At 34.9% G+C, this 25,615-nt stretch overlaps 1 protein-coding gene across 2 annotated transcripts in view; it reads right to left on the bottom strand.

The window, feature by feature from the left end:
* Positions 1–25,615, bottom strand: part of CNTN1 (contactin 1) — a 390,272-nt gene that overhangs the window by 72,797 nt on the left and 291,860 nt on the right. For both annotated transcript variants that reach the window (XM_043447015.1, XM_043447014.1), the window contains one exon: positions 10,655–10,813. In XM_043447015.1, the coding sequence (XP_043302950.1) occupies positions 10,655–10,813 (159 nt within the window). The remainder of the gene's footprint in view (positions 1–10,654; positions 10,814–25,615) is intronic.

Raw genomic sequence — 25,615 nt, 5'->3', positions numbered from 1 at the left:
TGCTTCAAGATTGCTTATTTAGTTGAGGTATTAGAAAACATACAACCAAGGCAGGACCATACATTATTTTAAGTTACTTCCCCTAAAATATTTTCAGGGCTTCCTTGGTGGCTCAGACAGTAAAGCGTCTGCCTACAATGCGGGATACCCGGGTTCAATCCCTGGGTCAGGAAGATCTCCTGGAGAAGGAAATGACAACCCACTCCAGTATTCTTGCCTGGAAAATCCCATGGACAGAGGAGCCTGGTAGGCTACAGTCCATGGGCTCGCAAAGAGTTGGACGCAACTGAGCGACTTCACGTCACTTCATCTTCTATCTCCTCCACCACACCCTCACACCATATCAGAATCTGTTTGTCTTAGTTCATATACAGAAGAACTAATTTTAGGTAATTGGAAGAGGAAAGATGAAGTTTTGAATGTGCAGGACTTCTCACAGAGAAAGGGAAAACACAGGGCTCATTGTTATGACACTGGGTAGAGTCTTCCTTACTAGATGCCTTTTAATGATTTTAAGCTTCCATGATTTGAATGGTGATTATCCCTCCCCCGCCAAAAGGTATGTCTATGTTCAAATCACCAGAACCTTGAATGTGACTTTATTTTGCAAAGAATTTATCGACCATTTTAATTTTAGGACTAAAAATCAAGATAAATATCTTTGGCTAAAATCACCCTGGATTATCTAGATGGATCTTAAATCCAGTGACCAATGTTCTTATAACATAAACACGACAAGGAAACAGAGAAGAGGAGGGTGAAATGTGACCATAAAGGCAAAAACTGAAGTGAAGCAGCCATATGCAAAGGAGTATTTAGAGCCTCTAGAAGCTGGGAAAGGCAAGGAATGGGTAGTTCCCTGAGATTCTTGGAGATGGTACAGCCCTGCCAACACCATGATTTTGTACTTCTGTTGTTGTAAACCACCCAGTCTGTGGTAACATGTTATGACAGCCCTAGGGAATTAATACAGAGATTTAGAGGCAGAGACTGATGGAAATATCTGTGAGTTTGTGAGTCTGGAAAGTACAAGTTGAAAAGTATAACAGAAGGGTCAAGGAGGCTGTCGGATACTCTCCTCTGCTACTTATGCTGCAAAACTCCAGCCCCATTTAAATGTCTGAAGAATGGAAATGTTGAAACTGTTCTAAAGGGCCATTCTTGGCAAGGGCATGGTGCTCTCAAGATGGTAAAACCCACACTGGGGCTTTTCCAAGCAGCTGGGCAGTCAACAGGTAGGGGCAGGTGAAGTCTGGGTCAGAACAGGAATACCCTGATGGATGTGCAGTAAAAACTCAGCTAATAAACTGACTCCAAAGATGCATGAAGGTCCAATAGTAAAATATCTCCAAACAAGTGGGAGCTCAGGAGTATGTCCTGAGTAGAAAATCATACTTGACTACAGAAAATATTTAGAAGAATGGTGAGAGATAAAGAAAAATCAACTGGAGTTATTTTAGGGTGTTTTAGATTCCAGATGAAGAAGTATGATCTGTGGCTAAATGAAGTATGAGGTGAAGAAAGAACATGCAAAGAGCCTTGGAGTTACATTACAGCCATGAGAAGACAGGCCTCAGTGGGAAACCCTTGGCCTAGTGATGCAAATGACTTTCAAAACAGGAAATTGGGAGTGGGTGTTAGGAAGATAAACTTTCAAGATGTACCTTATGAATAATTAAAGAAGGAATTTTATATCAATAAGCTAATAATATATCTACAAATATAGCTAAAGGTGTAAAAGCTCCTCTTTTTAAGAACAAAACCAGTTATGATCATTCTTATTAATATACACTAACACTAGCACCTATGAGATGGTAAGTATTTAAAACAAAAAAGTTTTTGGCATATCTTTACAATACGCCCTGTATAAAACCATTTACATAAGCAGTAGGGCTAATCTAGCAAAAATGGCTAATACCAATCATTTTAGAAAAATGTATCTAGAATTAAATGTGGTTCTGTATCTGGCCTGCTTTCCTTCCCCAGAAGGGGTCAGGACTTTTGACTCATACCACATCACAAGAACAGGATTTAAAAGTTTGCTTTCTAATTTTTTTTTTCCTGTCCAATCTTGAGCTAAGCAGCCCATATCATCATTTTACAATTAGAACCTCAAGATTGGCTATGTCCATACCAGGCCATGCTCATAATATATCACTATGTCCCACTTATTTACTCCTATTTGTCATTTATGGATACACACACACACACACACACACACACACATCCATATATATGTTTGTGTTTCTTCTTCTTCTTAATCATGTTTTGGGGCCACTCAAGGCCTCGTATACCTAGTATGATGTCTTGCAGGTAAAACTACTTGATAAATATTTGTAGAAATTGTAAACAAAATACAAATACAGAAGTTGTGCTTATTTAGAGTCTACAATGTCTCAGCACAACCATGTGTACAAAAACCACTTTATTTTTTCCTTCAACCTGAATCAGGCAGGCTACTGGTAGTAGAAAAGAGGGCATTATATTACTTGAACCCTCCAAAAAATATCCACGCTTTATGACTTTTATATCTATATTCAAATCATAAATTATCCTGCCTTGTCTAAAGCAGAGGATAAAGCTCGTCTCCATCCTCTTACGCTCTCTCCCATTCTCTTTAACTCTGAATTGGCCTTTTCTGATTTCTCTCCTCCACTGCTACTATGTTTTACCTCATTTTTATTTATTTTATTCATAGCCCTAAATGTTCCTATAAAAGGATTTGTACCTTTTGTAATTTTATCCAATCCCTTTAGCCTTGGTAGAAGCTAATGGATGTATTTTATTTTTCCAAAATCACCCACGCAGATAGGTTGGAAGCAAAGGTCATCTTTCCTTTGGAAAGAGTTTCATGCCCCAAGCCAAATGGACAACAATCAGGAGCAGAGGGACTTTGTGTCTCCTTTCTTCAGCCAAGTCTCTAGCAACCTGTTTGCTATTTCTGGAGTCACAAAGAGAGGTAAGTACTTTGCAAAACAGAGGCAAGTACCCAGAATTAGGACTGAGAGCTCAAGTTTCTGAGTTTCAACTGAGTCAGTTCTGAGTCAGGTCACTTTTTACAGATATCAGTGTAGAAAATCGGATTTTTAACTGTATAAGGTCAAAGGTTTCTCTCTGTTAAAAAAAAAAAAAAGTAAGATGTTGTATATTAACCTGATAGGTATTTAGATTGGTTGCAAAGGGGTATAGAATAGGAGACATAAATCTTACTTTAATACTCAGATCAAAAAAAAAAAATACTCAGATCAAAAGACCCTTCTTTAGAAGGTCTTATTTTGATAACCAGCCCTAGCAGCAACGTAGAGATATATTTTCAAATAGTTTTAGCCCATAATCCCCAGAGTTAAAAAAAAAACAAATTCTAGCTGTTCTTTGGAGGAAAAGAGAAGCAAGCCTCATGGGTATCCCAAGGCCAAAAGTTACAAGGTTTTGGTTTCTGGTGTTTTGTCATATGCTTTGTATTGCTGCGCCTTCTAAACCACATTGACTAATTCTTTGAGCAACTTTAGAAACACACAGACTGAGAAAAAGTCGATGTTTCAAAAATAACTCCAGGCAATGTAATCACCTGTTCTAGATTCTCCAATGTTGCCATAGTAAGTGCTGCTATTTCTTCAGGATTTAAATACAATCCAAATCCTCAGGATCTTCCATTTCAATTTAAAACACAAGTTTTTGAAAGTACCTGGAAACAATTACCCACTTGGGGGTTCTAGCTGAAAAAGCCAGTCCATCGTTGGAAAATGAAAATGGGCATTTAAAGACCTCTCTCTGGCACTGACACAACTACTCTCTTGTGACTTTAGAGGCTCTAGACCCAACACACAGACCATTTGGCAGGACTCAGGGAGGAGCCAGAGGTGTGACAAAGTTCCTTGAAGAGAGAGAGAAGTAGGCTGTGCTTCAGCGTCCCAGAGTGTATGATTCATTGATTCTTCTCTAGGGAAAATTTGCATGTAGCCTCATAAAAACCCAGAAATTTTTATTTGAAATGAGAACAACAGAAGTGAAGCTACAGAAAGGCAAACACGAAAACAGTACATTTTAAAATGCAAATCTCCTACAAGGAGCCTAATTATTTTTTCATTTTTCAAACTATTACCTTGGCAAAGATTAAAAAAAAAAATACTAAATACTAAGTAGAGGTATGGTAGAAAAGAAACTCATATACTGGAACTTATACCTTTCTACAGTGTAATTTTGCAGTATAACTCATGAGCTTAAGCATGCTTACAGTCAATAATTTAACTTATAAATGTTTATTCTGAGGAAATAATCTAAAATTCAAAGAAACATTTATGTACCGAGATGATAATTGCAAAGATTTATAATAATTCTAGTCCTCCACATGATAGAACTTTAAACATAAAGACATTTTTCTTCCTTTTCTTTCTTTCTTTTTTTTTTTTTTGAGAACATATCCGGGGCTCTCTCAATTGTTCCTCATAGCACAGTTTCCAGGCTATTTTATGTTCTGGCCAACATTTCTCTTCCACACAAACATACACACCATCACCAGCAGTATTCTATACTTTTTCTTCTGAAAGCAGTAGCATATAACCCAACATAACATTTTAAATCTGACCTGAGCATCTCAAGGAACTCTAGGAATGGTATCAAATTTATGCCGTTCATCCCCAAAAATGTTCAAGAGAAGTAATACTTACAGTAGCTTGTTTTAAATATGTGCTTTCCATATTTCATGTCATTATTCTAAATTTAATCTTTAGAATGCTGAAAGCTGGAATCTGAAAAATACCTACTGGACACCTAAAATAATTACCTTTATAAAACTGAATTTAATTTGGCATCTCCTTTCTTCAGGGGACACCACTATAAATAAAAACCATGTGATTTTTGTTTCTGCATTGGTTGTAAAAATTATTTTTCACTTTCACTTAGTAAAGGAGGAAGCAGACAGAACAGGCTCCATCTTGAAAGCAGGACTCTATCTTGGGCTGGACTGTGGACTTAGAGCTATATGCCCAGTATCTATGGAAACGACACACCAACTGGAAAGCCAGGCCCCCCGGGTGGGAGAGCCCCAGGGCTCATACCTAGACTCTCCATTGCCTAAAAGAATACCCTAATTATCTGTGTACCCGAATAGAATCATAAATTCTATTATGCTTATTGGGGTATGACCACAGGCCTATTGATAATTGTCCACTGTTAACTACCTAGGCTTAAGGCATACGAATCACGGGTTTAAGGCATACGAATCATGGGTTAACTTTGTATCTTTCTTTTCCTTTGTACAGACTAGTTTCAGAAAATTTGGGAAGGTGGGTTTGAGCATGTACACTTAGGGTATATAAGGTTTTCACAAAAACTATTCGGGGTCCTTGGCTAAGAGGAGACTCTGCCTTGCGCCTGCCGGTGTAATAAACTGCACTCCACTATCTGCATTGTCCTTCCGAGTGAGTTTGTTTCCCGGAATGTGTGGCTACAACATTAGGACACAATCACAAGAGAACAGTACTGATACAGCTAACAAGAAGAACATATAAAATAATGTAAATAACAATAGTTTTTGCAGAGCCCATCAGAGGGTTGAATTTGTGAAGAAATCTAATGAACTAAATCATCACTGGTAGAGTCATGGGGAAGAGGAGGAAGTAGTCACAAATGTTCATAAGAAAAACTCAGTTTAACTTTTCATAGATATTTAAAGACAGAGTGCAAGCTGGCATGACTTTTTTGAATCCCTGGGAGATAAAGGAGAGTCTTTTCCTGTTGACCAGTTCTTTTTTGTAGATGTATTCAATAAAGTTTGGAAGCAGAAGAGTGCTGAGAGACCACCCTTAAAGGCAGTGTTTCTATATCTCACTGATATTGTTGGTAAAAATATGAAGATTATTCTGATAAACTCAGGTAAATCAGGTAAGCTCTAGAGTAATCATTAAGTTTTTATATTTAGAGAATTTCATTAAATTAGTTAAATTTTTATGCTAGAAAATATTCATAATGCAAAAGAAAGCAATAAAGAAGGAATAGAAAGACATAAACATGAAATATTTAGAAGACAAAAATATCAGGCAAATATAAATTCAACTACACCAGTGATAATATCAAATGTTAATGGATTAAATACTGTAATCAAAAAGCAGAGATTGTAGGGCTAGATATAAAATAAGATCCAGTGATATGCTGTCAATAGACAATATACTTTAGATTCAAAGATACAAATAGGTTGGCTGTTGTAAAAGATATAACGTGAAAACAGGAACCATAACAAACAGAAGCGGCTATGCTGATATAAGAAGCACCCTATTCAAATGCAACTTTTGCTTCCCTATATCCCTTCTCTGTAGTTTTTCTTTAGCACTAAACACCATGTGACTTACTTTACATTTTAGTTTGTTGCTTACTACAATCTCTCCTAGTAGAATGTAAGCTCTTTAAAATTAGGGCTATGGCATTTGGTTTTGGGTTGTTTTTTTTTGCTTTTTGCTTTTTATTTCTCTCTCATTTACTCACAGGTGGTCAATTATGAATCCAGCATCTAGGACTGGTTCAGGCAGACAATAGGAGCTCAATATGTATGCATGGCTAGGGATAGAATGGTGAATCAAACAAAAGTCTTCCTTCTCATGAAACATAATTTATAATAGAATAATTTTTTAAATGAGAAGCATATTTTATTGAGCTACACAGTAAGCATACATGATTAAAGGAGATGATTGCAATTATTATTCCTTTCTCAAAGCCAAACCAAATTTTAAACATATGTGTATTTCATTTGCTCTCCAGTTATCTATCAGTTCAGTTCAGTTCAGTCGCTCAGTCGTGTCCGACTCTTTGCGACCCCATGAACCGCAGCACTCCAGGCCTCCCTGTCCATCACCAACTCCCGGAGTCCACACAAACCCATTTCCATTGAGTCGGTGATGCCATCCAACCATCTCGTCCTCTGTTGTCCCCTTCTCCTCCCTGCCTCAATCCTCCCCAGATTCAGGGTCTTTTCCAATGAGTCAGCTCTTAGCATCAGGTGGCCAAAGGATTGGAGTTTCAGCTTCAGCATCAGTCCGTCCAGTGAACACCCAGGACTGATCTCCTTTAGGACGGACTGGTTGGATCTCCACGCAGTCCAAGGGACTATCAAGAGTCTTCTCCAACACCAAAGTTCAAAAGCATCAATTGTTCGGTGCTCAGCTTTCTTTATGGTCCAACTCTCACATCCATATGACTACTGGAAAAACCATAGCCTTGACTAGACGGACCTTTGTTGACAAAGTAATGTCTCTGCTTTTTAATATGCTGTCTAGATTGGTCATAACTTTCCTTCCAAGGAGTAAGCGTCTTTTAATTTCATGGCTGCAATTACCATCTGCAGTGATTTTGGAGTCCAAAAAATAAAGTCAGCCACTGTTTCCCCATCTATGTGCCATGAAGTGATGGGACTGGATGCCATGATCTTAGTTTTCTGAATGTTGAGCTTTAAGCCAACTTTTTCACTCTCCTCTTTCACTTTCATCAAGAGGCTCTTTAGTTCTTCACTTTCTGCCATAAGGGTGGTGTCATCTGCATATCTGAGGTTATTGATACTTCTCCCGGCAGTCTTGATTCCAGCTTGTGCTTCCTCCAGCCCAGCGTTTCTCATGATTAACATCAATTTGACTGGATATCGAAGATCATCTACTGTTTTATCACTGTCATCCATTTTCCTTCTATTTGGAGAATCAGAAACTGCTTGTGCATTATTTTATCAAATATCTAAATGGTTTTAAAAAATCGCTTTTCAAATGTTGGATTTTGCCAAGTATGTTTATAGATAATTCTTATACTCACAAGCATAATGTAATAGAAATGTTTCACTTGTTTCTAATTCATTTGAACTTCATAAACTTATATACAGAACCACTCAGTTGTGTTCAGCTTTTTGCGGCCCCATGGACTGTAGCACACCAGGCTTCACTGTCATTCACCATCTCCCAGAGTTTGCTCATACTCGTTTCCATTGAGTCGGTGGTGCCATCCAAACATCTCGTCCTCTGTTCTCCCCTTCCATCTTATTTCAATCTTTTCCAACATCAAGGTATTTTCTAATGAGTCAGCTGTTCGCATCAGGTGGCTAAAGTATTGGAACTTCAGCTTCAGCATCAGTCCTTCCAATGAATATTCAGACTTGATTTCCTTTAGGATTGACTGGTTTAATCTTCATGCAGTCCAAGGGATTCTCAGGACTCTTCTCCAACACCACAGTTTGGAAGCATCAGTTCTTTGGCATTCAGCCTTCTTTATGGTCCAACTCTTACATTCATACATGATTACTGGAAAAACCATGGCTTTGACTAGACGGACTTTTGTCAACAAAATGATGTGTCTGCTTTTTAATCCTCTGTCTAGATTTTTCACAGATTTTCTTTCAAGGAGAAAGAATCTTTTAATTTCATGGCAACAGTCACCATCCACAGTGATTTGGAGTCCAAGAAAATAAAGTCTGTAACTGTTTCCATTGTTTCTCCATCTATTTGCCATGAAGTGATGGAGCTGGATGCTTTATGAATGCTGAGTTTTAAGCGAGCTTTTTCACTCTCTCCTCTTTCACCTTCATCAAGAGGCTCTTTAGTTCCTCTTTGCTTTCTACCATTAGGGTGGTATCATCTGCATATCTGAGGTTACTGATATTTCTCCCAGCAATCTTGATTTCAGCTTATGCTTCATCTAGCCCGGTATTTTGCATGATGTACTCTGAATAGAAGTTAAATAAGCAAGGTGACAGTATACAACCTTGATGTACTCCTTTACTAATTTTGAATCAGTCTGTTGTTCCATGTCCAGCTCTAATTGTTGCTTCTTGACCTGCATACAGGTTTCTCAGGAGGCAGTTTACATGGCCTGGTATTCCCATCTCTTGAGGAATTTTCCACAATTTGTTGTGATCCACACAGTAAAATGCTTTAGTGTAATCAATGAAGCAGACGTAGATGTTTGTCTCGAATTCTCTTGCTTTTTCTATGATCCAACAGATGCTGACAATGTGACCTCTGGTTCCTATGCCATTTCTAAAACCAGTTTGTACAGCTGTAAGCTCTCGGTTCAGGTATTGTTGAAGCCCAGCTTAGAGGATTTTGAGCATGACCTTGCTAGCATGTGAAATGAGTGCAATTGTGTGATAGTTTTATCATTCTTTAGCATTGCCTTTCTTTGGGATTGGAGTGAAAACTGACCTTTTCCAGTCCTGTGGCAACTGCCGAGTTTTCTAAATTTTCTTTCTTCTGACTTAAATTGAAAAAAGTAGGGAAAACCACTAGGCCATTCAGGTACTGTAGAGAAATGTTTAATACTAAAATATATCCTGTGCTGTGCTTAGTCGCTCAGTTGTGTCCAACACTTTGCAATCCCATGGATTGTAGCCCACCAGGCTCCACTGTCCATGGGGATTCTCCAGGTAAGAAAACTGGCGTGGGCTGCCATGCCCTCCTCCATAGGATCTTCCCCACCCAGGGATCAAACCCAGGTCTCCCGCATTTCAGGCAGATTCTTTACTGTCTGAGCCCCCAGGGAAGCCCAAGAATACTGGAGTTGGTAGCCTATCTCTTCTCCAGAGGATCTTCTCAATCCAGGAATCGAACCAGGGTCTCCTGCATTGCACGTCAATTCTTTACCAACTGAGCTACCTGAGAAGCCCTAAAATGTATCCTAAACCATTGTTATAGATTTCAAATTTATATTTCATTAATTTCCCATGATAAGAAGACATTATCCTAAAAAGGTGAATTTAAATTAAAACTTCTCAGGGAGCAAACAAATAAATTCCATTATGTAAAGATTAAAATGAGCAGGTTTAAGTTATGCTGGGACTAATTCTTGTTGTTGTTGTCTTTTTTAAAGGAGCATTCTATTCACTTTTGTCTTTTTTTTCTCCCCTTTGTGACAACAATGGCCATATTTTATGCCTCTTCCTTATGCATCTAAAATAAATTCTGATAACTACAAATTTGGTTAGAAGTACTGTCAACAATGACAAGGATTAACAGGCTATTTTATCAAAACAATCCTCCATCTTCTTTGATATCTACGAGAAAATAAGCTAGTGTGTGATATTGAAGACTAGTGATAACAAATGACAATGGTAATAACTTCTACACGAGGGAAAGTACCCACTTACTCTTAGAATTTTTTTTTTTTCTTTTAGAAAATCTGAATAAAATATGAGGGGAAAAACAGTTGAGGTACTAAACTTTTTTTATAAAACCTGTTTTGAGGAAATTCAAGCCAGATAGGAGCATACTGAGTTATGGTAGTAAGATTTGAGTGTTTAATCTTTATGATCAACTGTGTCTTTTTTTTTTAATGCAGAACTATAGTACCTATGTAATTGTGTAAAAAAGGTAATAAATAATACTATAGATACCATTTGCCAAAAAACCACCTCCTCTATACATTTTTCCTAATACATCTTAGACATATATAGCTCAAATAAGAAACCCAGGAGGCCTCTGTTTCCTCCCCCATTATATTACTAGATTAGACACTCTGCTTCTTCCTTTATAGCTTTAAAACATTAGTTTGTTGTGGTTTTGATTACTACCAAAGTGTGGTGTTACTAAAAAAAATAATTTTTTTAAAGAAAATTACAGGGTAGATAATAAAAGAAAAAGGAATTCATCTGAAAACATGAACAGATTAATCAAACAAATGAACTCACCTGTCTTTGCATCTTTCCAATCATCCGAAAGAATAGTCTTCGTCTGGATAGTGTACTTAGATATAGGACTATGATTGTCTGAACCACGGCTCCAAGTAAGTGCCACGGAAGTGGCTCTAATGTCTTCTATTCGCAGACCACCTGGAGGGCCTGGAGGGCCTGGAATGAAAATTTGGGTAATGAATCAATGAATCCCAGCCAGTGAGTTGAGTGCATATTGGAATACAAAATTGCCTTCTTTGCAATTAATCTAAAGAATATTTACACAATGAAATCAGTGTTGCCACATTCTTTTTAAGCATAAACTATAAGAAGCAATACTAATGGTATTTATAGTTTTTACTAAATGATTTCATGATGTCTTTTTTATGAAGAGAGATAAATGCCATCCTTTAAAGATGGCATTATTATTCAGGATATATATGATAATCTTTGACTCATAAAATGCAATTGACATCAAGGAACCTAACAGATTTTAATCATAGTGAGATTTACTGAAATTTTGCTGAATATGTGAATCAGAGCAGATAACGGTATCTACATACGAGGATAGTTAGTCATAGTTTCATTCTGCCTCCCCAAAATGGGACAAATACTGTTTAATAATTATAAATGTTATAGTTAATTTATTTTACTTGGAGTAGAAATTTCTGAAAATGACTGTATGTATCATTTCGTGTAATATATTCCATGTTAGTTAAAGTAATAGAAATAAAGTAAAAAAAATTTCTATGTATATAAAAGGTAGAAAACAACTATTAATTTAGGCATACCAGGAATGATCTAAAAACATCAAATAATATACTGAAGAAACTTAGGTCAGAAGAATTACTGCATAAGACAATGTTAAAAATAGGATTTCACAGATGCTTAATAACTCAGTATTAATATTATTCATTTATTCTCTAAACTGAGAACGCTGTGTTGAATGGTAGAAATGAAAAGATAAATGAGACATAACTTTCAGGCTTTGAAGAGATCTTTGTCATGAAAAGGGTGAAATGGCACAGCAAATGAGTAACTGTTAAAGACAGTAGCGAACGCCAGGATTATGGTTTACAACATACTTATACTTTGCATCATGATTTCTTCTTTTTAAAACTGTGAGAAAAAGTTCTTTAGATGGTAATGTAGTGTCTATCACTTACAATGTTAAACAAAGTTCTGTTGCCAGAGAACTCCTAAAATAGACATTTCAGACATTTCACTTGTTTTCTTTGCATCAGAAAGGAGGCCATCCCCGATTGAATTAGGCACAGTGAACAAAATAATCAACAACGTTAGTAAAGTGGCAAACTTTTTAAGTATTAAATAAAACTCATGTGTTTATCTTTTAGGTGAAAGCAAATACAAAGAGAAATCTTGAGAGCACCTAGAGAAAATGAGCACATTATTTAAGTGCCTTCCTGTTTAAATGTCAGATCAGCTGCCTTATCTACAGGGCCTTGTTCTCCACATGGGCTTTACAGAGGTATAAATAACACTACAAACCTGCACCAATTTCTTTGTAATTGGTCCCAAAGAGAAAAATGTGTATAGGACAACACAATTGCATTACTACTAACAGTAAAATAACACAAGACACAGCCTATTTATGATAGTCAATTTTATTTGGAAACACAAAACATAAATTAACAAGGGTAAATAGATTCTTATAAATATATACTATGTAATAGTATTTTTATACTTACTGATGTTAATTAAAAGTAACAATAATATGCCACCCAAAATTAATGAAAATAGCTACATAAATCATATATAACACACTTGATATTCAGAAAGAACATGTTGCATTTTCCATATGTAAAGACCACGTTGAAAAACAATACACATTCTTGATCAGAACCACAAGGTTCCTTACTTCACATAAAGCATCAAGTCAATTACTGAGTGGAATATTTCAGAGTATTAAAACTAAAAATTAGAAATGAAAACTTAAAAACTATATTTTTTTTAAAGAAGAGAAAGTCTTACAGTGCAGGCATTTGTACACTTTTTCTGAGCATAAGGAAAATGTTAAAGGGAATTTAAGGCAAAATTGCCATAGGTTAGTCTTTTATCATTAAGGTGTAAATCACTTCCCCGCTGTTACTCTTTGAAATTTTCGGATGGCAAGTGAATGACGTTTGGAAAGGTCAGGTTAAAGGTGCATATTAATAATGTATTAATCGGGACACTATAGGCAAAATAATTCACCCCATTCACTGAGGAACAATATGGAGCAAAAGGCTGTAATTATATTTATGTATTTTTTTCTTTGATATATGCCTGGTCTATACTGACCCTTCTTAATAAATATTTGGTGAAGACATAAATAAATTTATCACATTGACCTTCAGAGCTCTGTAAACATAACAGTTATACACAATACAATCTCCATTCTTTCATTTGCTCTGAAATACTGTATCACATTAAGAAGGTGAAATTAAGAAAATAAATGGAAAGGAGTTGGTTGATAACCCCAAAACCATAGTGTGGCAATATAACTTTGTAGTAATTTACCAAGTAGATTTTTTTCCATGTAGTAATTAAATACAAATATCCCCTAGGAAATACCTGAGAGGAAATATACTACTAAAGTACAGAGATTTTAGAGTTAAAAAAGGCTTGACTTTAAGTTCAGTGCCTTGATTCATCTTGGGCAAGTTTATCAAATTGACTAAGCTTTCATTTTCTCACATATAAAATAGGAGTAATAAAAATTGACCAGATTGTTGTTAGGATTAAAATAAAAATCTTTAAGGAATGTAGTGCTAGGCCTGGTCTACAGAAAGCCCTTAGTAAATTTTAGCTTTAATACTATCATTGTTACACCTTCAAGAACTTTCTGCACATCTGAGCTGTTGGACAGGATTAATACTTGTATAATAATTAACAAGGATCTGTTTTTTAGATTGTTCTGGTAAACACCAGTTCTTTCCATTCAAAATTAAGGTGTTTCTGGTACATTTTTTGGAGATAAGGAAAACTGGTCATGTGAAGGCCCTCTAGTGTGTACAAAAGAACCAGGTTGCAGCAAAACTAGAGCGGTGCTGTGGAGAGAAACCCGGCCAGCCTTGCACTGTCTCCCAGGAGAAAGGTTTTCTAAGCAGTATAGCTCATGTTACTTGCTCTGTTTTTCTGTTCAAAATGGAGAGAAAAGTGCTGTGGCAGAAAATAAAATAATGCAGCCACTAGTCTTCAGCACAAAGGCAGGCGTTTAGAAACTGACCATCCTTCTGGACATAGCCAGAGTGGCTATGAACCACCTTCTGTGATTCAGTGAAATCTCACTGGCCAAATCCATACTCACTTTTCCAAAGTTTGTCTAGGTTCTCAATGTATTTACTATTAAGTCACTGACTACAGGCAAGCAAAATAACATATTTTAGTAAGTCCTTATTATATCTGAGTCTTTTATAATTCCTACAAGTAACCCTAAAATGTAAGCACATTATTTTCACTCCTTAATAGATGAGGAAATCCAGATATAAACAGATTAAATAAAATAACCACAGTCATCCAGCTAGCAAATGCTAAAGCTAAGATTTGAACACAACTGATTCACCATGAGGCTTTTTGTTGACTATAGTGAAAACAATCATTTAAAAACAATATTACCAGATTCAAATTAAAAAATGGCCTTGACAGCTTTCCTTTAGAGACCTATTCTGTTGTGGAGAATATGAATTACTTGGGCACTAGTGTGTATTTTGGGGAAAATGATAAAAACTGTGATACATTGATTATAGCTTTTTATATCTTTTTTTGTGATGTTAACTCAGATAAGATAAATACATCACATAAATACATCATATAAATTCCTACTGTATTACATCCTAAGGTTTTGTTTTTATTACTGTAAAAGTATTTGTTAATCTTTCCTGAAATTTACTAATTTTTTAGGGAAAAAAAAGCCTATGTAAGAACAAAATACAGATGTGATTTCCACTCAGTCTCTTTCATATATAAAATAATTAGAAGGAAAAAATGAACAGAAATGCAATTATTTCTCAATTCCATCATTTCTTCTTTTAGACATTTGAGGAAAAACAGAGGGAAAATTTTTTTCAAAATGATTATTCACACATTATAAGTTGACTATATTTTCTTCATCAATAATTTTTTAATTTATATTTTAATTGAAGGATAATTGCTTTACAGACTTTTGTTGTTTTCTGTCAAACCTCAACATGAATCAGCCATAGCTATACATATATCCCCTCCCTTTTCAGCCTCCCTCCCACCTCCCTCCCCATCCCACCCGTCTTGGTTGATACAGAGCCCCTGCTTGAGTTTCCTGAGCTGTACAGCAAATTCCTATTGGCTATCTATGTTACACATGGTAATGTAAATTTCCATGTTACTCTTTCCATACATCTCACCCTCTCCTCCCCTCTCCCCATGTCCATAAGTCTGTTTTCTGTATCTGTTTCTCTACTGCTGCCCTGTAAATAAATTCGTCAGTACCATTTTTTTAGATTCCGTATATATATGTTAGAATACAGTATTTATCTTTCTCTTTTTGACTTACTTCACTCTGTATAATAGGTTCTAGGTTCATTCACCTCATTAGAACTGACTCAAAGGTATTCCTTTTTATGGCTGAGTAATATTTCATTGTGTATGTGTACCACAACTTCTTTATTCATTCATCTGTCCATGGACATCTAGGTTGCTTCCATGTTCTAGCTATTGTAAATTGAAAAAGACACATGGATCCCATTATTCATTCCATCAATAGTTGAGACTCATTTTCCCTTAAGTCAAGTGGTATAGGAGATTTGAAACTGGGATCCTCCAAGATTAAGCAGGATGGATAGTAGTCAAGCGTCATGAGTCAGTGACAATACTTAGCCAATAACCTTAATGCACTTTCTTATTCTTAAACACTAACTGACTTTCTAAACAGCTGTGGTTGGAATTGGATCCAACATACTGTTGGTACTTCTGGTATTCCACTTCACATAGCACACATTTAATATAAGCCTTGACACTAAACAGGGAACACATCCCAATGTCATCCTATTTCCATTTGTAATTGCTCAGTAAGCAATTAAGATCAAACCATCACATATGAATATCCTATCCCATTGTTCACTGTTTATTTTTACTAAAATAGTAAACCTTAATGAAAAGTTTGAATGCTAAATGTCAATGAAAAGCTTAATGAAAAGTTCAGCATAAATTATTGTCCCTTTTAAAATAAAATAATCTGAAAATAACAATGTTGAAAGAACATTAGTTATATTAAGGCAGGTGGCTTCTTCTTTACAAAAATACATCAACTGAAGTCGCTTTTTTTTACCACAAGCCTGTTTTTGCTCTGAAAATTGGTTAAGACAACTGCTTTATCATAAGGTAATATAACACAAATTGATGTGTGGTGTTGTTGAAGCATAAAGCTGCATTAAGATGAAGCAGAATATTAAATGGGAATATGGTAGTTTTTAACCTCTAACAATGGTATTTTAACCTCCTACTTGATAAAAATGAACTTAGATCCCCATTAGATATGAGAATGAGGTTAAAGGGAGGTAAATGAATCTATGTAATTCTAGTTGATATTGATACAGTTTTTCTAAAGAAATGCATTCGTTTTTTCCTGGCACTTTTCATACTTGTCATGTGGTTTCCTTTCTAATTTTTATTGATCCTTTCCCAAACTATATTCATATCTGATGGTATACATTGCTGGTATACTTTCAATTAGGGATCACTTAAGGTGCCCATAAAAAAAAAAAGGTACCCACAATGCTGATTCATGTACATCTCCATGGCAGTATTTATAGATACATGAAAATCTCAAATTATTTTTAAAAATCTTATTAAAATGACAATTGCCCTAGATCTCCAGTCTATATTCTAGGATGCTTCTTTCTGTGACAATAATTGAGACTAGAAAATGAGAAGTAAAAAATGATGGAAATAAGTAACATATCAAGCCAGAGACATATATTCCTTTAAGATGACTGATCAATTATTTTTTAATTACATAAATATTTAGGATTCATATATATTTCTCTTAAAACTTCCCAAAGAGTTCTTCCAACCACAGATGGGAATGCTACAGTTACTAAAGGAGATGTTCACATAATATCCCATGCCTAAGAGTAAGCCTCTTTAAGTAGAGCAAAAGTATTTCTTGTAAAGAAATAAGAATTTTAAGCATGTTTGTTTGACCAAAGGGGGGGAAGTAAAATATTTTCAAATAATGAAATTTAAGCAGTTCCAATATTACTCTCTCATTTCTACCCATGTCCTTCCAAAAAGTCTTGACCTTCCTTTCAACATAAAGATCCAAGAAGGCCGAAGATAGGAGTTAACAATTAAATATGTATACATGCTTTAATCACTTTGTTATCTTCAGTTAAATCTAGCTACTGAGATGACAGTTTTCTCCACATGCTCTCCAATTTCACTTCCCAATTCCAGGAATTGTTCCAAAAACCCTACAGGGCCATGAGCAGGCTTCAGTTGTTTCTTGCTGCTTTATGTATTTTCTTGCCAAATTATATACATGGAACCAGGGTACAGAAGGCCACTGGAATAATGCCCCTTAGCTTACATCCTAATTAAGATGACTCATTAGTGAATTTGACAACAGGATTGTTCATTACCTGCTTGGGTAAATCAAACAGTCCATTCAGTGGCAATACTCTTGTATTATAATTCACCAATTCTTCATATTTTTTTCAGATAATGAGCTAATTTCTGAGATATGTAATTTCAAAGAAAGGACATGAAAACACAAAAATTTTACTTGGCCATCATATGATGTACTGGGTTAGTTCAGCAGACAGTTTTCAGATATTAGTAGAGCTATATAATTATTTTCAAGTATCTTTCTGTTCAAAGTATGTTTAGGTGTTCAAAAGGAAAAAAAAATCTTCTAGGAATTGGATTTTGGCAGGGGAAACTTCAGAAGCTACAATATTGAATTAATTAGTAAAATCTAGTATAACGTGTTAAAAAAAAAAAGTTTTCACACAAATAGTGAGTGTCAGCGATCACCAGGTTGGAGGCAGGCTCGCACAGACGGGGAGAAAAGGGTCCACCATGTTTTTCTCTCCATCTTTTCTGTTTTTACCTGCAAGAGGAAAGATCAAGGCTGAAGGGCAAGTGTCGATGCCCATTTAGGAGCAGGAAGCCATGTACTTTGAAAACTTGTCATATATCCTTAATTGGTAAGTTGAAATACAAACAAAGAACAACTTCTAGACATTGTAGATGAGAGTCCAAAAAGAAGCCTGAAGAGACAAGCTCTGGCCCGTTCAACCTGTTTCCCTCAGAAATAGTGACTTTCTAAAGAATAAGAGTTGTAACTGAATCCCCTCTTCCCCTCTGTAAACAAATGAAACAAAACAAAAAACTAAAGCCTTTGTAATTACCCTCCACATAGAAAAATCTACCTACTCAAAATATGTTTGTGCCTTCAAGACTTCTAATTAAGAAAAAAAGCCTGAGGGGTAAGCTGTGACTTAAAAAAATTAATCAGAGATTGGGGCTGGAAGTTGTAGGAACCTGTGTCTTGAGAAATATATTTATTATTTATGTCTATATGGACATTAACAGCAAAAGGGGAGGGAAGTAAAAGAAAATGTTTATAGAAAGTCATCATGGGCAACACGTGAACTGGAGTTGTTATTATTCTCTTACATAAATATGGACTCTGAGACCTACAAGACCACAGGTTATTCAGCAGGTGAAGTGCTTTTTAAATCTATGTTCACCTAATACCAAAGCCAGACTATTCCCGTTGCATCATGTGGATCTTTTAATGACTATATGCATATACTAGTATAATATACCATTATAGAAAATCATGACATTAACAAGACAGTCATCCTCCTATGTTTCCTTACTATAACTAGGGATAGTTTGATTATTATAATTAGGCTATTTTGTAACCACTAGTATCCTTCTAGTTATAGTTATTTAAATAGGAGTAATAGTGTATAGAAAAACTTGCTAGGAAAATGCTGACTACTTATTGCAAATTTAGTCCTATGATAAATGGCAACAAAGGTTATATAATGCATTTGTCACGTCTATGTGTCTTTCAAATGTAAGAGATTTCCAAGTCTTTTGATGAGAGCTGAAGTTGGTAATTTTTGAGATATTCTTTTTTCTCCCTTTCAAATGAAGTCTTGGTAGTTTTGCAGAGAGAGGGGGTTGTGAACAGTCACACAGGAAGCCCCCCTAAACAGTTGCACATTAGACTGCTATTTCTTGAATTAGTAACAGTAGCTTCCAGCCTTTGAAGGAATATATCAAATAGTGGTCCTCCAAGTTGTTTAAACCACAATCAGAAGCACCTGGTGTGTTCTATTCCGGAACAGTCCCTTGCCCTTGCAGAAATTCTCAGAGATGTGCAAGGGGCTCAAACACTGGCTGTTGAGGCCCTGAAGAATGTAGTGAGCTGATGCTCAGGAGTATATTCCTGAGTGTGACAGAGTCCAGACTACTCTGTGACACTCCTACATTCTAGTGGGTCACACATTATTTGCTGCTAAGAATATTGAAAATTCATAATTTTCTACATTATTTTTTTTTGTAAAAATGAGGCAGATTCAAGTATATCCTTTTAATTTTGCTAGCTCTTGCTTACCTTCATCCCAATGTATTTTCAGATAAAGGGGTTGGTGTTCCAGCAATGTCCTGGGAAATGCACATGGACCCCAATCAAGTTCCTCACCTCATCCCATGTCCACAGAATGACTATTACTAGCATTGGACAATTAGAAATCAAATGATGTTTTATTTTTTTGGAAAAAAAAATCTTCTGGATTTATTCCAGAACATGCATTCACTCATGAGTGTATCAGTCATTTAAACATTATAATGGAAAAGTGTTTGGCAGAGAGAGCTTCCCATTGTACTGATCTAAAGAGATATCCTAAGCCAGATTTAAACACATGTATGGGGGTTCTAGCACACAAGGACTGGATACTGTAGTCACCTTTAAGGAGGAAATAGGGAAGGTGTAAACCAGAAATAGCTGGCTTTGTAGAATACCAATGGAGGTTCATAGTCAGTTGGATTACCCTTCCGAAATCTCTGCCCTTCTCTTGAAGTCTATCTCACTTAACCCCAGTCATGATGGTAGTCAGAGGAACCATGTGATAGGAATTCAAAAAGACAAGAATCCCCTCTCTGCAGCTTCTTAAACTGACCACAGGTTTAGAGGGTAAAGGTTTTCTCTGATTTCCTTTATTTTCTTTTGCTTAGGTGTAAAATATTCTGCGACCCAGTCAAATTCCCAGGTTAGTGAGGTTGGCTGGTGGGAAGAAGATAGGGGTAGCAGGAAGCCAGTCTGCAAAAGGTACCATGAGGAAATAAATCGCATATTCCTGAGACTCGAAGTGGCAGATTCCACAAAAATCATACCAAAAAAATTGTTTTGCTTAAAAAGAGTTATATGCCATTGAGTCTTCTGTTGATTATTTTTTCAATAATGAAGCTCAGGCATTTTCTCTTCTTTTTTAAATAAAATGAAACAAGAAGAGAAGATATTAAGAAATTCTAATTTCAAGTAACTTAAAAGTTTACTCTGTAAATTAACTTCTAATTATTAATGCCTCAGTGTGTTTGGGTGGACAATTTAACTAATTTGAAAAAACAAACCATATATCAACAGCAAAAAAGGATGCACATATTATCTGATCTGATTTTATATCAGGGGAAGTTAAATATTAAAGAGAAGTGAGAAAGATAAGTCCTTGCACTTCTAACATGCAGCAGTTTTGTTAGGATGACCTGAAAAAATTTATATGAAAGTTCTGTAGACACATACATTTTAATCTAAAACATTTAAACATTTTGAATGGACTATTTTTAAGGCCAAAAATCACATTGTAAAAATCAAGTTTAAAACTATTATGATTTATTTACTCTTTTTGCTATTGTGATTATAATTTATAATGTTGACTAGAGGAAAAAAAATATTATAGCTTTCTCTTGTCATTAGACCTATCATAAATACATTATGGGCAAAAATAAAATTGTAAAATTTGCATCAGTAACTTTTCTATAAAATGAACATCTCTTATCAAAAAAGGCCTACATTTTAACTTTTCACATTGATTACTTTATCTCTGAATATATTTGAATTAGTGATTAATGACATTACTTTGCAGCAATGAACTTCACTATATGTGAAGCCGGACTGCCTATATTCAAATCTTATTTTTTGCTTAGTAGCTGAATGACCTTAGGCAAGTAACTTAGCCTCTCTGGGACTCAGTTCCCTCCTGTGTAAAATGGGGATAATAACACTATCCATCTCTTAAAATAGTGCATGGTAAAAGTAAACCTTTAGTAAATACTATATATCCTTGCATAAAATAATAAAAGTGTACTTGCAATATGTATTTTATTATTAGATATAGTATATGATTTGTCATATATTATACATTAAATTATGTAATAACAGATCTTTTTATTTTATATTATAACATGTGTCTTTTCACAGCATAAAGATTGGAGCTATAAACATATATTTTGCCAACATAAATTAAAATTAATTTTTAAAATATGAAACAATTGCCATTTATTTATGCTCATAAAGACCTGTGTATATCACTGATTATCTGTACCCCTCTTGTAATTTGACATAATTGTCAGTTTAATTTGGCATTACTGTCTGGTAAATAAATATACATTAATGTATTAAGATCATTATGGATCAGTGAAATGAAGTTTTTAACAACATGCCAGGCTATTAACTTCTATAAAGCTTTCCTGCTTTCTCTCCTGGAATCAGAGTGAGGAGAAGCAAGTTTGTTGACTGTTTTTTTAAGGGAGCCCTGGATATAAACCCACTATAGCAAAGAATAAATTCCAGTTTGCCAAAACCTGACCAGTTAGCTTATTAGACAAAGAGAACAATTATTTGAAGAAAAGAAGAAATCCTGCAATGAAACTTACAGTACTTCAATGAGGAAAAAAAAGTAATTAAATTTATATCAGTGCATCCTTCATAGTGTCATCTACCAGTTTATAACCCTCATATTGTTATGCTTCGATTTTTGAATTTGTAAAATGAAGGGTTAAACTAAATCACTTCCAAGATCCATCTTAAAGTTTAAAATATCATAACTCATTCTGAAAGAACTACATATTTTGTTGATATAATTGAGCATTTCCTTGAATTTATGTCAATATACATTGAACTGACATTGAAAAATACAGTTTCAAATTATTACTGTACTTTGTAACTTTAGCAGTATTTAGCAAAGCTGCTATTTTTACTAGAGCTTTTATAAATAGAACTACTAGTAAGTTCTAGCTTTGAAACAATCAAGCTACTTCTAAATTCTGCATTTATTATAAACAAATATGCATTTCAGCTTATTATTTCAGCTTTAGTAATTAACAGTTATGGAGAACTGGCCTTTAGTAGCTTGTGAATTAGTTGATTCTCAATGGAAATGAGAAAGCTTAATTTCTGGGCAGTCTTCGCTATTAATAGATGTATTACTGTGGTGTAGAGCCAAGTGGGGTCAGGATGCCTCTGAATGGCGCCTGGTCAGTCGTTGATCCAGCCATTGTGGGCAGGGAGGGCCATTTCCCTGTCTCAGCCTACAAGGACTGATGAGATGGAATCTTTAGTCTGTCTCTGTGGCAAATTTTCTTGGCCAAAGCAAGTGGAAAGCAAAGGCAATTATCCAAGTATCTGAGGTAAATGTGTGTTTTTCTGACCCAAATACTTGAAAAACTACCTCAACTATTCTCCTTGATTTGGCAATGATGATCTGGACACATCTTTCTGCCTATATAAGTGAATCTCTTTTCTGGCTGTCTTCACTAAGAGTGAGTGTGTTAGTGGGTGAAGGGTGGTAAGTGTGTGCACAATTTTATGTCTGTCTAACTTTGGGTGTATACCACATGAAACTTTTTAATCTGTCCTTCCTAATTTTATAGTTATTAAATTGATTAATGTAAAAGTCTTTTTGAATTAATTAAGGCATGCCATGCTTAAATAATAATTTTGAACATAAATCCACATTTGGTTATTTAATAATTTGAATATAGGAATTCTTGAACACAGTGTGAATATTTATGCCAGATACTGCAGAAGTCTAAATCCTGATTAAACACCAAGAGTTCCACTAACTTTTAACATGACGGCAGTCTCATTGTCCTTCTGCTTTCACAAATAGCCAAGGTCCCTGAGTTAACCATACAAATACAGCACTAAATAACCCAAAAGGAGGTAATTCAACCTTTTAAAATAAATGTCTTTGGCTTTATTTTTCCCTTGATGCTTAAAACTGCAACCACTATTTATTAGCATGTGCTAGACAATAATGGGAAAGTAACTTTGCAGCACAACTCAATCGGTAACTTTTGTAGCAGCAATTCTATAACAGACTTGGTAGACTTCTGGCTACTATACCAAATTAATTATTGAATGTTTTAGAGTATTAAAGTATTAAAATTTTAAAGCCTTAGCTACAAAAGTTTTAGAAATTAACTATAGATTTTATTCATTCCTACTATCTGAAAGACGTCTATTATCAGAAAATTGAATTGAGGTTCCAAGATAATTGTCACAAAATACATGGGTAATTCAAGGCAAGTCTCTCTCGAAATCTAAATTTTGTAGTAAAAATGGATGGGAACTGTCTAGATGACCTCTAGGACTAATTCTAGATTTGAAATTGTATATTCCAGCTTTAAGATAAATGCAGATCTTTCATGTAGCTATTCTGAAGGAGTTAGAAGGGAAAAAAAATGTAATTTTAGTGCATGATTTTCCATTAATAGGGTCATTAGAGCCCTTTTATCTCAGACAAAGGAAATGTTTATTTCATATTTTTTAAGAAAGAGTACTAATGAATCTGGAACAACATCTCCAAGTAAATGGTTCAAAATTAAGATTGTCTGAATAGCAAAGAGAATATGCTTTGGATATGAACTCTGCTAACAGAACATCTGGAAATAATAAATACCCAAGGGCATTTTCTGTAGATAAGTCTTAGCCAACTATTATGATTGTTTAAAATACAGCAGTATCATTCAGACTAAAAATTATATTGACAGCTTCCAGCAGGTTATTTATTTGACCATATTAGCTTAACTTAACCAACACAGAATTTAAAAGTGAGTTAGTCATCAACCAAAATGACCTCCTTAAGAAAGAATCTGGTAACTGTTGTCATTAGGCCAAGTAATAAAAACTTCAGGGGATTACATCAAATAAAGATGACATCTTACTTACATCCATCTCCATTCTGCAACTGTATTTTGGCATTGTAAATAAAGTAGAAACATGCACACACATGCACACACTTAATATTCTTGTCTAAATAAAAATCCACATAAAACTATGCATGTAAGCTTCTAATATAACAATACAAACTTGATTTGGGGATGCAACGGTTTGCATAGTTTTGTATTATCCACTTTAACTTCAGTTATTCTTTTTCCAAAACATTTCCAAATTTCACATAGCATAGGTTAGTATTAAGAATCAGACTAAAAGTTTCAGAGAATCAAAGTCTTTTTATCTTTTGTTTGTTTTTTAATCTCAGCCTTGTATTAAGAAATGTTGTTTAATATGGTATTTAAGATGTAAAAGTGGGGCAGGGGCAGATATGAAAAGAATAATCATGACTGCATTTTCTATTTTTGCAATTTTAGTGACAAACATCATGTTCAGCCAGGTGTCGGGAAGGTGCTAACAGTTGGTAGCACTACCAAGGATATTTATGATACAGCAGAAATGCCACGGAAAGTAGTAAAACACAGACGTCAAAGCCTAATTTCTTACTTTTGTGGCCTAATTTTACAGCCCATTTTTGAATGTTGTCCAAAAGTACACTCATAAAAGAGAATTTAAATTTGGCAAGCACATAAATGTTCCCAAAAGTGCTGTCAAATGAATCCTGAGAAACCTTTCCTTATAAATGACACTTTTTTTTTTTTAAACTCTAAAGTATTAAGTCCTCTAGAAACATATTTTGCTAAAAATAACAGGGCTGTTGATGTGCACCAAAACTTACTTGATGAAGCAAACTGAACTACACTTTTTTGGGACCTATTAAGTACAACCTTTATTACAAAAACAGCAACAAAATGGAAATTTGTATCAGGCATCTTAATTTGGTTTCTTATATAAGAAGCCTAAAAATATTTGAAGTCCAATAGCTGGTTCTTTTTTTGTTTAACTAAAAATAATTTTAGACTATAAAGGTCTTTTAGCTATTAAGCAATCTGTGGTTGTTTGAGTTCTAAATCGCCTTGGCTATATCATACATGCCTGTGTTTTAAAGTTTTATTCTGAAATTGCCTCTTTCACTAATACATGATTTTAAATTGATGTCAGTGTGTGCTCTAATAGAAAAAGAATTCACTAAAATTATCTACAAATTACTTTAAGTGTCATAATACCAAGAATGGTATTACAATCTCTTATAAAATTGTCTTCATTTTTATATTAGTTATATTTTTATCATATCATTTTATATTAGCTCTAGCTGGGGAATATTTCATCTTATTTTGTATCTATTTTTTTACTTACTGTCGATACATAGGTTGAGTGGTTCTTGATTAATTTTAGAGTTTTTGAAGCTGACTATCTTCCGTGGTGTGATTTAGTGCTTAAAGTGCAGTGGTGCTAAAATTATACGAGGGTGAAGGAAAACCACCTAGAGTTAACTCTTTTCTCACCACCTGAACTGCCTTCTTCCATTCCCATAACATTCCTGTCCTTACATCAGAGCTCCCTTCCTTGACTTCTAGCCAAATATTCATAACTGTTTTCTCAATTATTTGTTGATAGACTTCTATTTGGTTTGCCCAGGATAAACTGGCGGAAAAGAGGATCTTATTATCTTTCTGAAACACATTTCTAATGTTCTTTATCCATTCTATAAACAAAACAATATGACTTTCAAACCATTTTCCATGTATTCTCTAGAACAATAATTTCTGAAAACCATTTAAATACCACTTCATCACAAGCATCATGTGGTT

This window comes from Cervus canadensis, chromosome 25, assembly GCF_019320065.1.
Source record: "Cervus canadensis isolate Bull #8, Minnesota chromosome 25, ASM1932006v1, whole genome shotgun sequence".
Classification (NCBI taxonomy): domain Eukaryota; kingdom Metazoa; phylum Chordata; class Mammalia; order Artiodactyla; family Cervidae; genus Cervus; species Cervus canadensis.
This window is presented reverse-complemented; position numbering and strand designations above follow the sequence as displayed.